The 15,622-nt window shown below is 47.5% G+C and overlaps 1 protein-coding gene across 2 annotated transcripts; it reads left to right on the top strand.

Moving 5' to 3' along the window:
• The first annotated feature begins 3,397 nt into the window (after positions 1-3,397).
• Positions 3,398-15,299, top strand: dlk2 (delta-like 2 homolog). 2 transcript variants are annotated; one of them, XR_014624301.1, is made up of 7 exons: positions 3,398-3,503; positions 6,043-6,151; positions 10,419-10,476; positions 10,632-10,762; positions 10,988-11,132; positions 11,233-12,453; positions 15,240-15,299. XR_014624301.1 is itself a non-coding variant. In XM_084375948.1 (6 exons), the coding sequence occupies exons 2-6, from the start codon at positions 6,064-6,066 to the stop codon at positions 11,999-12,001; spliced, it is 1,191 nt and encodes a 396-aa protein (XP_084232074.1). In that variant the 5' UTR covers positions 3,398-3,503; positions 6,043-6,063; the 3' UTR covers positions 12,002-12,688. The 2 variants fall into 2 exon arrangements, 1 of the variants encoding a protein (XP_084232074.1); XM_084375948.1 differs by lacking the exon at positions 15,240-15,299 and having other exon boundaries at positions 11,233-12,688.
• Positions 15,300-15,622: the final 323 nt, after the last annotated feature.

Below are 15,622 nucleotides of genomic sequence, written 5' to 3'. Positions count from 1 at the left end.
TGTATTGTGTGTATTGTGTGTATTAGTGTGTACTGTGTGTATTAGTGTGTGACTGTGTGTATTGTGTTGTATTGTGTGTATTGTGTGTATTAGTGTGTACTGTGTGTATTAGTGTGTGACTGTGTGTATTGTGTTGTACTGTGTGTACTGTGTGTACTGTGTGTACTGTGTGTATTGTGTGTATTAGTGTGTACTGTGTGTATTAGTGTGTATTGTGTTGTATTGTGTGTATTGTGTGTATTGTGTGTATTAGTGTGTACTGTGTGTACTGTGTGTATTGTGTTGTATTGTGTGTACTGTGTGTATTGTGTGTATTGTGTGTATTAGTGTGTACTGTGTGTATTGTGTTGTGTTGTGTGTATTGTGTGTATTGTGTGTATTAGTGTGTACTGTGTGTACTGTGTGTATTGTGTGTATTGTGTGTATTAGTGTGTACTGTGTGTATTGTGTTGTATTGTGTGTACTGTGTGTATTGTGTTGTATTGTGTGTACTGTGTGTATTGTGTGTATTGTGTGTATTAGTGTGTACTGTGTGTATTGTGTGTACTGTGTGTATTGTGTGTATTGTGTGTATTAGTGTGTACTGTGTGTACTGTGTGTATTAGTGTGTGACTCCTCCTTCAGAGTCAGTCTGTAAAACTCTCCATAAATACCAGCCCTTCAAAGTAAAAGCTCGGTGCAGACTCAGTGGAACAGGTGAGGAACATGAGTCCTAACTGAGATGATTTCATTGTTTCCTGTTGGAGCGAGTGGATGAAGATCAGCTGATTCATGAGCAGTTATCTGTGCAACAGCATCTCTTTATTACAAAACTAACTAAGGTGTCAGCTGGTGGGAGGAAGATCACCAGGAAAGAAAACACAACATCTCTACTTCCTGTTGGACAGAAACACAGAAATATCACATCATAGGACAACGTAAGGAAACGTAGGAAGAAGGTTATCTGAGCAAACTTCACATCAGGAGGAGGAGGAGGAGGAGGAGGTGGAGGAGGAGGAGGAGGAGGTGGTGGAGGTGGAGGTGGTGGAGGAGGAGGAGGTGGTGGAGGAGGTGGTGGAGGTGGAGGAGGAGGAGGAGGAGGTGGAGTTATCATGCCAAACAGCAGACTGAAGTTTGAGTCACACCACTGGATGTCTTGAAGGTCGGCTGGAGACATTTCCAGACGTGTAACCGTGTTACTTCAGCGGTGTCCAGCCTGATCTCCAGCACACAGCTGATAGGTGGTTTGTTTACAGGACGGGTTCAGTGTGGACAGCGAGCGTCCAACATGGCGTCAGGGTAACGGGTCCCTCACTCACCTGCAGTCAGGACACGATGTCAGAACTTTAACTTTGAGCCGAGCAGCAGCAGAGAATCAGTTCATCTCTGATGTCTCTGCTTTGTTTCAGTCTCTCATCCAGTAAAATCCAGTTAATCCAGTCAAAGACCCTCCAGTTCAACCTGAACTGATCCTGAGGACGAGACGATCAGCTGACTGTGAGGCTCTGACCTCTGACCTCTGTGACTTTAATAACGTGATGAAAGCAGATGAAACGATGATGTGAGGTGAGTGTTGAGCCTGAAGGTCATTTCAGTCTCAGACTGATGAAACTCACAGAAACATCACGCATCCTGCCTGCGTCCACGGCGACCAGCCTCCTCCTGTTGCCATGGCAGCAGCTGGCGGCCCAGCGGGGCACAGTCAGCGTTCCTGTGAGTGGATTATTGTCCTCCTGCAGTTTTTAAAGTTCGACCTGTCAGAGCTGAGAGCTGCTGAACAACACAGGTTTCCTCTTCTTCCTCTTCCTGCCTCACAATCACAAATGTCACGACGTTTGTTTCAATCCTCCGTCACAACGTTTGCTTCAATCCTCCGTCACAACGTTTGTTTCAATCCTCCGTCACAACGTTTGTTTCAATCCTCCGTCACAACGTTTGTTTCAATCCTCCGTCACGACGTTTGTTTCAATCCTCCGTCACAACGTTTGCTTCAATCCTCCGTCAGTGTTCAGATCGTTCTGCTTCCTTCAAGGCTGTTTGTAGTTTACTTTGTTTTTTGTCATCCAGGACATGTTGACCAAAAGTACATTAAAAATTATAATTGGACAGAAACTTTAAGATCAGCTGAAAAACTGTTGTTACATTCAAAATTAAAAAGTGCTGTCCTGGTACGTGTCTGAATAAGACCAACGTTGTTGTGATCATGTTGTTTCAAACAGTAGTCCACAAACCACCAGGCGTCGTCACTGTGGTTAAGATATTACAGGTAATAAACTCATGAGAGAGTTTTTGAACACCTGGCTGGAGGCTGATGTTTGTGGAATATACAGCTGTTGGACAAATGGACTTTTGGACGATGTGACCATCAGAAAAATGTGCCGTCCCCCGACTAGCAACAAAAACTACAGAAAGTAACATCTGCGAAAATATACCATCTAATCACTAACTGCAGACAATCCTAAAAAAATCTGTTGTAACCAAACCACTCCAGAGCGAAGCAGGACGTCAGATACAAACGTCTCACAGACGTCACGTCAACGAGACTCAGATCACAGCAGACGAGCTGTACGGAGACATCTGATGTTTTTAAAGAGCACCTGGAGATACGAGCTTCTCACTGGACACTGAAAAGTAACTAGTTACTAAAACTGTCAGACAAATGTAGTCGAGTAAAAGTACAATATTTACCCCTGAGATGGAGTAGAAGTATAACGTAGAAGAAAATGGAAATACTCAAGTAAAGTACATCAAATTTGTAGGTTACTTCTGCACAGTAACTGAGTAAATGTACTCAGTTACTGTGCACCAGGGTCTCTGGTTGAATGGACTCTCAGTTTGTTCTCACAGCGACTGTCAGAGGATTTATATCTGCAAATATCTGCTGCTTTACTCAAGAATGTGTGTGTGTGCGTGTGTGTTTGTGTGTGTGTGCGTGCACATGTTGAAGCATTAAATTGGCCACCTGTTGCTATCCATTCTCAAACACACACACACACACACAGAGACACAGACACACACACACAGACACACACACACACACACAGACACACACACACACAGACACACACACTCCCCTCATTCTTTTCTTTCTCGAGCAAACACACTGAAAGAAAAGATCTGTGTGTGTGTGTGTGTGTGTGTGTGTGTCTTCCTCACTCACATACCACAGCACACACACACACACACACACACACACACACTCTCTCTCTCTCTCTCTCTCTCTCTCTCTCTCTCAGTAATCCAGGCATGTCAGTTCCTGTCTGTGGAGGTTGTGTTTGTAATCTGAGGAAAAATGATCCTGCTCGTTATTTTCCCGCCGCCTGCCAGTCGAGTGTGTGGGCAGAGAGACCTGAAGGTCCGTCGCTACAGCAACAGGCTGAACAGAGCGAAGCTGAGAGCAGAAGAAGAAGAAGAAGAAGAAGAAGAAGAAGAAGAAGAAGAAGAGAGGAAACACAGGACCTGAGGAGAAGTGAGAGGAGGTGTGAAGAGCTCCAACAACAGGAAACACAAACAGGAAGCGGCAGGTAGGAAACAGGAAGCTGGAGACAACGAGTCACATGACTGAAGGTCCAGGTGCAACTGTTAGCTCCACCAGAAGTTGTTGCTGTTCAGAGGACAGCTCAGCCTCCGAGTCTGTCAGCAGTTTGTTGTTGTTATTCTTGTTGTTGTTGTTGTTATTGTCGAGTCTGTTTCCTGTCACCGGCTGCTGTTTACTTCCTGGTTCTGACCAACAGACCACCATCATCCACTGAGCGTACAGCAGCTGTAGTGTCTGTAGTGTGAGCTGACAGTGTGTTGTGTCTGTGGAGGAGAATTATCTGGAGCTGCATCGAGACGTTCTCTTGTTTATCTGTCCTGGTTCAGTCTCAGAGCTCAAGCTGTGAAACGTCTGCGTGACAGAAACATGAAGGTCGTCACTGAATCTTCTTGGATCGTCTGTCAGCAGCTGTTTTATTCTCCTCTCCACCTCTGTGTGATGTCATCGATTACACAAATCTGTTTCTGTCTGTCTGAACACTGGAGAGTGTTCCTGACATCTTCACTCTGAACACTGGAGCGTGTTCCTGACATCTTCACTCTGAACACTGGAGCGTGTTCCTGACATCTTCACTCTGAACACTGGAGCGTCTTCACTCTGAACACTGGAGCGTGTTCCTGAACATCTTCACTCTGAACACTGGAGCGTGTTCCTGAACATCTTCACTCTGAACACTGGAGCGTGTTCCTGAACATCTTCACTCTGAACACTGGAGTGTTCCTGAACATCTTCACTCTGAACACTGGAGCGTGTTCCTGACATCTTCACTCTGAACACTGGAGCGTGTTCCTGAACATCTTCACTCTGAACACTGGAGCGTGTCCTGAACATCTTCACTCTGAACACTGGAGCGTGTTCCTGACATCTTCACTCTGAACACTGGAGCGTGTTCCTGAACATCTTCACTCTGAACACTGGAGCGTGTTCCTGAACATCTTCACTCTGAACACTGGAGCGTGTTCCTGAACATCTTCACTCTGAACACTGGAGCGTGTTCCTGAACATCTTCACTCTGAACACTGAAGAGTGTTCCTGAACATCTTCACTCTGAACACTGGAGCGTGTTCCTGAACATCTTCACTCTGAACACTGGAGCGTGTCCTGAACATCTTCACTCTGAACACTGGAGAGTGTTCCTGAACATCTTCACTCTGAACACTGGAGCGTGTCCTGAACATCTTCACTCTGAACACTGGAGCGTGTTCCTGACATCTTCACTCTGAACACTGGAGCGTGTTCCTGAACATCTTCACTCTGAACACTGGAGCGTGTTCCTGAACATCTTCACTCTGAACACTGAAGAGTGTTCCTGAACATCTTCACTCTGAACACTGGAGCGTGTTCCTGAACATCTTCACTCTGAACACTGGAGCGTGTTCCTGACATCTTCACTCTGAACACTGGAGCGTGTTCCTGAACATCTTCACTCTGAACACTGAAGAGTGTTCCTGAACATCTTCACTCTGAACACTGGAGCGTGTTCCTGAACATCTTCACTCTGAACACTGGAGCGTGTTCCTGAACATCTTCACTCTGAACACGTGAACGACAGACGAGCTCAATTAAAAACGTGGCTAACTGATAAACATGAAGCTGCAGTGGAGGATGAAGGACAGTGTTGAGCTCTGAGAGGAAGCGGAGCAGAACGCTAAAGTGGCACAAAAATAGAAATACTCAAGTAAAGTGCCTCACATCTTAACTGGTACAGTACTTGAGTAAATGTACTTAGTTACTTTCCAGGTTACAAACACTGATCAATGATAATGTAATCAAATACAGGTGAAGTGTTTGTAATCCTCTCAGTTACACAAAGAACGTGTTTGTTGAGTTTTATGTTCACAGTTTCCACTGATGGAATGTAACTCAGTACTTTTACTCAAGTACACTTTTGAGGCTCTTGTACGTTACTCGAGTATTTCCATTTTCTGCTACTTTATACTTCCACTCCACTACATTTAGTGCACCAGTGGACTCACAGTACACAGTTTATACACACACGTAAATATCAGGATCAGTTACTTTACTGATGCTTTTACTCGAGCACTGTTCATATGTTTGACTCTCACTTTTAAGTAATATTTTCACATGATATCTTTACTCTGATTACTCTGTTTCATCATGTTGATGTCCTCAGCAGAGTAACTGTAACTGTAACTGTAACTGTGCAGGTGGTTCCTCAGTGAGCCGTCCTGTCTGTTGTTCAGGTGTGATGTCAGACACTGATCTGATGTAAGTGTGTGATATAAAACAGGAAGTGTGTGTTGAAGCGCCTGCGTGTGTGTGTGTGAGTGAGTGTGTGTGTGTGTGTGTGTGTGTGTGTGTGTGTGTGTGTGTTAACAGCTGATCCTGGAGCAGCTCAGATTTATGTCTCTCACACCTGGTTCTCACTTTGATCATGACGATGACAGCTTGAGATGTCGTGCTGAAGACGCCGCTGAGCGAGCCGCCGGCTGCGTCTCACCTTTCAGGAGCCGCCGTGTGTTTGCGTTGAGGTCACACACCGACGCGTCTCTCTTCTGTTTCAGGTCGTCCTCGTCCTCGCCGACATGTCTTCAGTCAGAGCCGCCGCCGTCCTGCTGCTGCTAAGCTGCTGCGTCCTCGCCGTCCTCATCGTCCCGTCATGCAGGGGTCAAGGTAAGGTCACATGGTCACATGTTCACTGTGCAGTAACCAAACCTCAGTCTGAAAACTGCTGATTTAAGGAGCTGGGCCTCCCACTGAGCTGCAGGCAGAGTTTAATGTGCAGAGCGTCTCAGCTGCAGGTTAAACTCAGTCCAGAGTCTGAAACTACAGACCAACATCCAAACTGGTCATCTGCGACTCAGGTAAAGTAAGAACCAGACAGAAGTACTCAAAATGTGCTCAGAGTATCAGAGTAAAAAGTCTCCCTCTGAAGGACACGTGTGGTCAAAGCTAACTGAAGCTCACGTCATGTTAATATAATTCACAGACTATTAAAGTTAAAGGTAGAGTCAGTAGGATTTGTCCCAGCTGTTCCTGAACGCACCACAAAGATAGTTGATAGTTGAGTCTCATTCCCAGGACGTCAAATAGCCACATGTTGGGTTGGTAAAGCGTCCCGAGCAGCAACAAAGAGAGAAAATAAGAAACTCTCTGCAGATACAAGACACTAACACGCCTTTTCTCCCCATTCAGCCTCCCTCTCTGTCTGTTCACGTCTTTTACGTCTTTGTCTCGTCTCGCTGCGTCTGCCGTGCGTGATGTGCTCTGATAGGTCGACATCAGTCTGTGATGTTGGGAAATAACAATAATCCATAATTCACCTCAAATGCATCAAACTAAAGTAACGAGGCTGTTTGAAGCTGTGAGGAGGAGAAAGTTCAGATGTTTGTGTTCAGATGTAGAGAGGGAAAGTCTCAGAGATACTCAGGTACAGGACAGATACCTGAGACATGTACTGAAGGACAGTAACTAAGTATTTGTACTTTGTTACTTCCCACCTCTGCTATAACCTCAGTTCTGAGCATCAGTCTGGTTTCAGGTCCGGTTTCATTCAGTCTGTTTTACGTCCACTTCTTTTAACATTTATATTAATAATATTTTTTTTTTTCAAGTCATTGCCAAACACAGTTATACGCAGATGATACAACATTGTTCTGAGTCGCAGACTCGGCTCAGCTCGCTGTGGGAACCTGTGAGGTTCTGTTAATGTTCTCCAGACAACTAGAGACGATAACAGGAGCAGAAACTTCTGGATTTCCATTTTCCGATGAATTAACTGATTAAAAATGTGAAACAAACACAACAAAAAGACCTGTTACACATTAAACTCTACTTCTTTATCAGATGTATTAAAATAAAACACTCTACGTAGTTTTATAGAAGAAACTTTACAATATTAATGAGGTGACACATTCAAATCATAAAGAAAGAAATGTTTTCTTATATGGTCTCAGAAATAACTCTGTATGTTTTGTAGGATCACAGAGAAGTGATTAATATTCATGAGACTGACTGTCGACTCAGATCGATTGTCTGATGATGATGATTTTAATATTCTTGTTTTTAAAATTTTCATTCATTACTGGAAACTTTATTCTTTATCTGTTGAACTGTTGTCACATGTGACCACTCGGCTGACCTGCTCGCTCAGTCAGCTGTGACTTCCTGAAGGTGATCAATCAGAGAGGAGGTCAGGGGTCGAGGACAGACAGGTGTCCGGCGGACGGTCCAGGATCAGTCCAGAGCCTCAGGGTCAGGGTGAGGAGGGTGAGAGGGTGAAGAGGGTGAAGAGGTGAGGAGGGTGAGGAGGTGAGGAGGGTGATAAGGGTGAGGAGGGTGAGGAGGGTGAAGGGTGAGGAAGGTGAGGAGGGTGAAGGGTGAGGAGGGTGAAGAGGGTGAGGAGAGTGAAGGGTGAGGAGGGTGAGGAGGGTGAAGAGGGTGAAGAGGGTGAAGAGTGAGGAGGGTGAGGAGGGTGAGGAGGGTGAAGAGTGAGGAGGGTGAGGAGGGTGAAGAGGGTGAGGAGGTGAGGAGGGTGAAGAGGGTGTGGAGGGTGAGAGGGTGAAGAGTGAGGAGGGTGGAGGGTGAGAGGGTGAAGAGTGAGGAGGGTGAAGAGGGTGAGGAGGGGGACTCAGAACGTCTCTGCCTCCACAGGCTGCTGATCTCAGAACGTCACTGATCGTTAAAAACTTCAGGTGACACAGAAACAGGTTCAACCGTGGAGGGTTAGCTTAGCTTAGCTTAGCTTAGCTTAGCTTAGCTTAGCATACAGACTGGAGCTCTCTGAGGATTAAATGCGACTACATGAAAGGCTTCCTACCAGATGACCGTGTGTTGTCTCACACACAGAACAAGTGGATGAGATCTGAAGTTTCTTCTTCAGTTTCCAGCTGACTGCAGGTCAGAGTCTCTGACGGTCAGCGAGCCTTTAATCATGATAAACTTGGATCAGCTCACACAATGTGCCACCGGACCCGCGGCTGCTCAGAACTCTGACACCCAGTATAAATAACAAACTGTATTTCTGATCAGTTCCAGGTTTGATTCAAATCATTCCTTTAAAAAATAAGAAGATGTGCCTGTGACCCCAAAACTGTGAGCAGGAGCACCGTCTATATAAGTTATATATCAGGACCAGGACCAGAACCACGACCAGGACCAGGACCAGGACCAGAACCACGACCAGGAGCAGGACCAGGACCAGGACCAGAACCAGGATCAGGATCAGGATCAGGACCAGGATCAGGACCAGGATCAGGATCAGGACCAGGACCAGGATCAGGACCAGGATCAGGACCAGAACCAGGACCAGGACCAGGATCAGGATCAGGATCAGGATCAGGATCAGGACCAGGATCAGGACCAGGACCAGGACCAGGACCAGGATCAGGACGAGGACCAGGATCGGGACCAGGATCCTTCACTGCAGCTCCCGTCTCTGTCCGCATTCTCGGACACACAACGACCACACGCGTCCACAACAACAACCTTTGTCACAAACACTATCGCATCGTTAAGTGGCTCTGATTGGACGGCTAATGAGGGGAACAGGTGCTGCCCCTGACCCGGCCAATCAGAGAGCAGCAGGGAGAAGACTTCAATCAGCGGAGCGTTCATCATGTTCAGAGCTGCAGCAGCACACACACACACTCACACACACACACACACACAGACACACACACACACACACACACACACACACACACACACACACAGCAGTAAATCTTCTCGGTCGCTCTCGGTGGACGTGGATCCTCACTGAGCGCGCTCAGAGGCGCTCGGCGGCGTATTGTTCTCCGTTGATCCGGCCTCCCCAGCTGTCAGATTAACCCTCCGCTCGTCTTCTCAGATAACACTTAGCACCTCCCAGCTGTTCTTGCAGTCATGTGACACTCGGCCGGCGTTCCCGGCGTTCCCGGCAGCCCCGGGACAGAGCTCCGTCGTGGGGCTGCCGTCGCTCCGAGGACGAGCCTGTTGTCTCTGCGTCAGGACTCCCTTTGAAAACAATCCTCCCAAATACCAGCCGACACTCGATCCACCGCCGGCTTCACTTCACCTGCGACCACAGCCCAGGGGTCAGAGGTCACGGCTGCCGGTCTAAACACAGAGCGAATGTTTCTGCTGATGACTCCTCAGTCAGAGTTTGATCCTCCGGAGAGGAAATCAAGTCTGACAGACATCTGCTCTGACACGCAGGTGATGTGGTCACCTCTACACCACACCACAGAGGAGATGTGCTGCATTCAAGTGCTGCCGGGAAAGTCCAACATTCAGGGACTGAGACATGAAAACACCAGGAACCGCCCACCAAAGACTGATCACGTTAAACAATCGATCACGTTACTGTTTTAACTCGCTCACACGGGCTGACACTTCCTGTCTCTGTGTGATGATGTCATGCAGCTCTGTTCCTATTGGACGTCCTGTCGTTGTGTTTTGTGGAGTTTTACTTTAAATCAGCAGCTCGTGTCTGTTTGTCCAGCTGCTCACTGACAGACCGACACGTGGCTCAGCGTCTGTCAGAGGTCAGAGGTCAAACTGTCTGCTGCTAATGTCTCACCAGAGACCTGAAACACTGACACACACCCTGACAGCTGACACACACACACACACACACACACACACACACACACACACACTCAGCCTTCATCAGTGATCACTGATGAGCTTCAGACAAACGTGGATCTTGACTCACGATAAAAATAATGTTTAAATGTTTCCTCAGATCTAAACTGACTGAATATTGTTTGTGAAAGATGTTGATTGAAAACAAGAAATAGAAAATAACAGTTTTTGTCTAAAGTGGCGACAGGAAATACTTTTTTTTACTCCCGAGCTCTTATTTTGTCAGGGATAATATTATACAGAAGCTTCCTGTCACCATGATGTCTCTCACCACCTGTCCCCTCCTCCTCCTTCTTCTCCTCCTCCTCCTCCACAGGAAGTGACTGCAGCTGTAACATCACCAACAGTCGCTGTGATGAGTCGGGCGTCTGCAGGTGAGACGTCCATAAATCATCCACTGATCAATAATTAATAATCCAGATATTTTACTGTAAACACGGCAGGCAGGATGGGTCACACTTCACCTGCTGTGGGCTCCGTCAGGTGTTCACTGATGATGTAACACCTGGTCACATGACTCTCTGTGCAGGTGTGACCCTGGGTGGGACGGCGAGCGGTGCGACCGCTGCGTGCCGATGCCGGGCTGTCTGCACGGATCCTGTCAGCAGCCGTGGCAGTGCAGCTGTGAGGAGGGCTGGGGGGGGCGCTTCTGCGACAAAGGTCAGTACTCCAACAAGTACTCGGATACTTTACTGAGTAAAAGTAACGATACTCTGATACAAGCAGCACGACATGATTTAAACATGAGGAAGTGTTCCTGGACCGTGACCAACATCCTGAACTGCTCGTCTGCAGGGTTAGCCAGTTAACATGCTAACTAGGCTATGCTAGTGTTGCTCCTCCCTCCCTCCGTCCGCCCGTCACTCAGGTGTGTTTGTGTTTCAGACCTGTCGGTGTGCTCGGAGCAGCAGCCGTGTCAGAACGGAGCCACCTGTGTGATGGAGGACAGCGGCGACTACACCTGTGTGTGTCCTGAAGGCTTCCACGGCAGAAACTGTCAGCTGAGGACCGGACCGTGTCACCAGAGGAGGTGAGGACAGGTGCTGTGACACCATCAGGTCACCTGTCGGACAGGTGTCGGATCAAATGTATTTTTCTTCTTCTTCATGTGTTTCCTGTCATGTCTCCAGGTCTCCATGTAAAAATGGCGGCCTGTGTGAGGACGCTGACGGCTTTGCGGCGGAGTTGACGTGTCGCTGCCTGGCGGGCTTCACGGGGCCGCGCTGTGAGGCCGACGTGGACGACTGCCTGATGAAGCCGTGCGCTAATGGTGCCACCTGCCAGGACGGCGTCAACCGATTCTCGTGTCTCTGCCCCGCCGGCTTCACCGGACGCTTCTGCACCGTCAACATGGACGACTGCGTCAGCAGACCCTGCCTCAACGCCGGCCGCTGCCTCGATCGCGCCGGAGGCTTCCACTGCGTGTGTCGGCCCGGCTACACCGGAGCCACCTGCGAGACGGTGCTGAGGAGCCACGATGCCCGCGAGGAGGGAGGAGGAGGCGGGGTCAGACCTCCTCTGACCACCGCGGGGAAGATCCAGAGGAGCAGCACCACGAGTAACAGCAGCCGTCATGGCGACCGGCTGTTTAAGGTGACGGTGAGCGAGCGCAGCGCCGCCAGCCTGTCGGAGGTCCAGCTCATCGTCCTGCTGGTGCTGGCGGGCGTGACGCTGGCCGTGGTGGTGCTGACCGCCACCCTTGTCCTGCAGGGGCACTGCAGGGACTGTGGCCACGCCCCCTGCTGGTTGTTGACATCATCTTCCTCCTCCTCATCATCACAGCGACGAGGACAGAAGAGCGGCGAGCAGCGAGGGCGGCCGGACGAGCAGGAGTGTCAGATCAGCTTCCTGAACGCAGCAGAACCAGAGAAGAAGAAACTCAACACGGAGGTCGTATAGAGTGAGCGGGCGACCGAGAGAGAGACGGACATGTTTTCTCGCCCAGCACCCCGGGGTCAGAGGTCAGAACTGGAGACGGTCAACGGGAGGTGCGACTGCTGTAATATGCAAATGATCAGTGACATCACAACTGTGACATCACAACATGTATATGTGTGTTTGTAGTCCACGGACTGATCATGTGACTCGTGACCAACAGTTTAAATAAAAAAGAACCAGAGATTCTTTTTCTGCCTACATTACCCACAGTGCACCTCTCCCTCTGACAGCTGTGGGTTAGCTAGTAGCGGCTAATGCATCCTGCGGCTGGTCTGACTCAAGGGACATCACTGAGGGACATTTATCAGATGTCACAGCTCCTCTGGAGACACTAAAGGATCTGAACACAAGACCTCCCCAACACCTGGAGACACCTGGAGACAGACTGAGGTCCCTGCAGCTGACAGGTTCAGGTCTGAATCATACACCAGATGTACGGAACATTTTGCACTCCGTGTTTTATTTTAATCACTTTTATGATGTTTGATAAACAAACATATTTACAAACATTTCAGTTCATATTCAGAATGAACCTTTTTGTAAAATAGATTCTGTGAAGTGTTTTTTAAAGCTATGAACACGTTTGTTTATTCACTGTACAGGAAGTGTTCCCACATTAAAGGATAACTACCGTTTTTTACAACCTGGACCTTATTTCTAGCATAAAATACGATCATTTACTCACCCAGATAACTTTGGTGTCATTTGGAGTCGTTCGGACGAAATTAGATCCAGTGTAGCGCCGATATATCCATATAATGTGACTGATCAGGGCACTGAAGCACAGCCTCTATGAGCATTATCTGCACGAAACTAGTTCATTTCACCAATATTTTGTTACGATACGCTCGTGCTATTCCCCTCTGAGTCCGGGCTCGTCTGTTGTCAACATCCGGGGTCTGTAGGCTGATCTACTACCTCTGACCTGGATGATGTCGTCTCTGAGCTGCACACACCCGCGACAGCCGGCTTGTTTACCTGTAGCTGCTGCTGCTAGTTTGACCCCGGATGTTGATAACGGACGAGCCCGGACTCAGAGGGGAACAGCACGAGCGTATCATGACAACATATTGGTGAAATGAACTAGTTTCATGGCAGATAATGCTCATAGAGGCTGTGTGTCGCTGCCCCGTCACTCACATTATATGGATATATCGGCGCTACGCTGGATCTAATTTCGTCCGAACGACTTCAAATGACACCAAAGTTATCTGGGTGAGTAAATGATCGAATTTTATGCTAGAAATAAGGTCCAGGTTGTAAAAAACGGTAGTTATCCTTTAATGTTGTTTTTACTCTTCAGGTTCTGAACAAACCCGACATGACACGTTGATCGCTGAGCTGAAGAGCTGCTGGTTGGACAGAGCCCGGCTAGCTGTCTTTATGCTAAGCTAACCAGCCACTAGCTGTAGCTTCATGTTAACCCTCACAGCGAACATGTGAATCCTGTGAGACTTCAGATTTTTCATATTCATAAGAAAGTTTCAGAGGAAACTGAAACAGGAAGTCCAGTCCACTGAGACAAACTCCCGTCAGACCGCAGTGAGACGTAAACGTTCATCAGCTGCAATGAATTGTGGGCAAATTTTTCAAACCTAACAACACGTCTGATGGATCAAAGTGACAAACTGCTGCAGCAGTTAACTTTAAAATAATTGACTTTAAGTATTTTAACCACATGTACATAATTTAAAGCCCTGAAGAGTTTAATGTAAAGTTTTTCTGTCATGTTGAGTCAATGTGAATAAATTCAATAAGTCTGATTATGTGCTTATACATAATATTTAGATTTAGATTATAACTGTCACAAAAGTTAAACATTAAGTAAAAACAATGAGATATAAATGAGAGCTCATAATGTGGGAAAGATTTGAGTTGGAGACGTTTTGTTATTAATGTAACCTGACTGAGCGCTTCACTTTCACCTGTGATGACGTCACAGCTCAAACATAATTTATTGGTGTAATTTATCAGTGCAGTGTGTGTGTGATGTTCTGGACTGAGAGCTTTTATAACAAACTGTGTGCAATAAAGTCGTGAATGATGAGCTGTGAAACCCGTCAGCTGCTTTCAGCAACAGGAGGAGGAAATATTCAGATCGGAGACGTTTAACACATAAATTACACACAGTCAGCTGTTTTAATGCCGCAGTTCTGTTTTATGTCTGTAATTATTGATATACGCCCCCTAGTGTCCTACGTAAGGAAATACACCTCATTGGACAGACGCCACGCTAACATTTTTAAAATCAGGATGATAATATGTGAGGTCGGCTGCTCAGGTGTGGGACCAGGTGTGGGACCAGGTGTGGGACCAGCCAGTGAAATACTGTGTGAAGAGAAGTATGAACAGCTGATGAGCTCAGAATGCTACACAGCTAGCATCACGGCTGCGACGGGCTCTGGGTCACGAGAGCAGCGTTTAGCTCGGCAGCTAGTTTAGATTCAGCTTGTGATCCAGTTCATGTTCACCTTTTCAAGATAAAACCACATCAGACAGGTTCGATCAACAACAGCTGACTGATGAAACGTTTCAATGAACTCCAGCAGCAGCTCCATTTCACAGGATCATCATTCAATGGAGACAAACTGATTGTCTGTCAGAAAACCTCACGATTTGAAAGCAAAACAACATTAAACTACATCAGAGTCACCTAAGATGGCCGCCGACCTCTGACCTATAGATTGACAGCTCATCTGACCGAGTAGTAGCTTGTATGCCCGCCCTGTGGCCTGCAACAGCCAATGAATGATTTCATAGTGAGGAGACCCACTCCTTGTTCCCACCCAGGAACATTTGAGTCTCAATTTAGTAAAGAAAACATGTCATCATAGTTTTTATCAAAGAATAAAAATCACAGCTGATTTTCACTTCTGTCCAAAGCGACTTACAGTAATTCATACGTTCATACACCGATGGTGGAGCTGCCGTGCAAGCTGCCGACCAGCACACCAGGAGCAGTTTGGGGTTCAGTATCTTGCCCAAGGACACTTTGACATGCGGACCAGGGGAATCGAACCAGCGACTTTCCGATATCAAGATGCTGGCTCTTCCCCTGAGCCACAGCTGCAGAGTGTGACGCCGGCGTGTCGCTGACCCTCAGACTAAACCGCTGTGAGCTCGTCTGTCATCAAACTGTTCACTTAAATAAAATGTAAAGTAAATGTTGCTCCATGTGTCCGTCCTCGTGTCTCTGCAGCGTTTCCTCTCAGCTGCAGCGTCTCCGTCATCATTCAGTCCTCGTCCTCGAGGTCCACAGTCGGCTCATCAAACCTCCAGACCGCGAGCACATCGTGAGCCTGAGGATCATCACAGGAAGTCAGAGGAGCCTGAACAGCACAGTCAGCTTCATCAGGAGACGGATCACCGAGCTGCTGCTTCTTCTCTGTTCACACTGAAGAGACTGACAGCTGCAGACAGGCGGCCATTATTCCTCCACAGCAGCATCTCAACAGACTGCAGCGGATATTTAATCATGTTATCAGACTTCAGTGTGATGATTAAAATAAAGTGCAGTATTAATAAATCTGCGCGACCCGTCCTCTCAGGTCGTTTGTCTCTGTAGTTTGGGATTAATGTGTT

This window comes from Pagrus pagrus (assembly GCF_965226575.1).
Source record: "Pagrus pagrus genome assembly, chromosome: 15".
NCBI lineage: Eukaryota > Metazoa > Chordata > Actinopteri > Spariformes > Sparidae > Pagrus > Pagrus pagrus.
The sequence above is the reverse complement of the archived record's forward strand: the minus strand, read 5'-3'. Positions and strand labels throughout refer to the sequence as shown.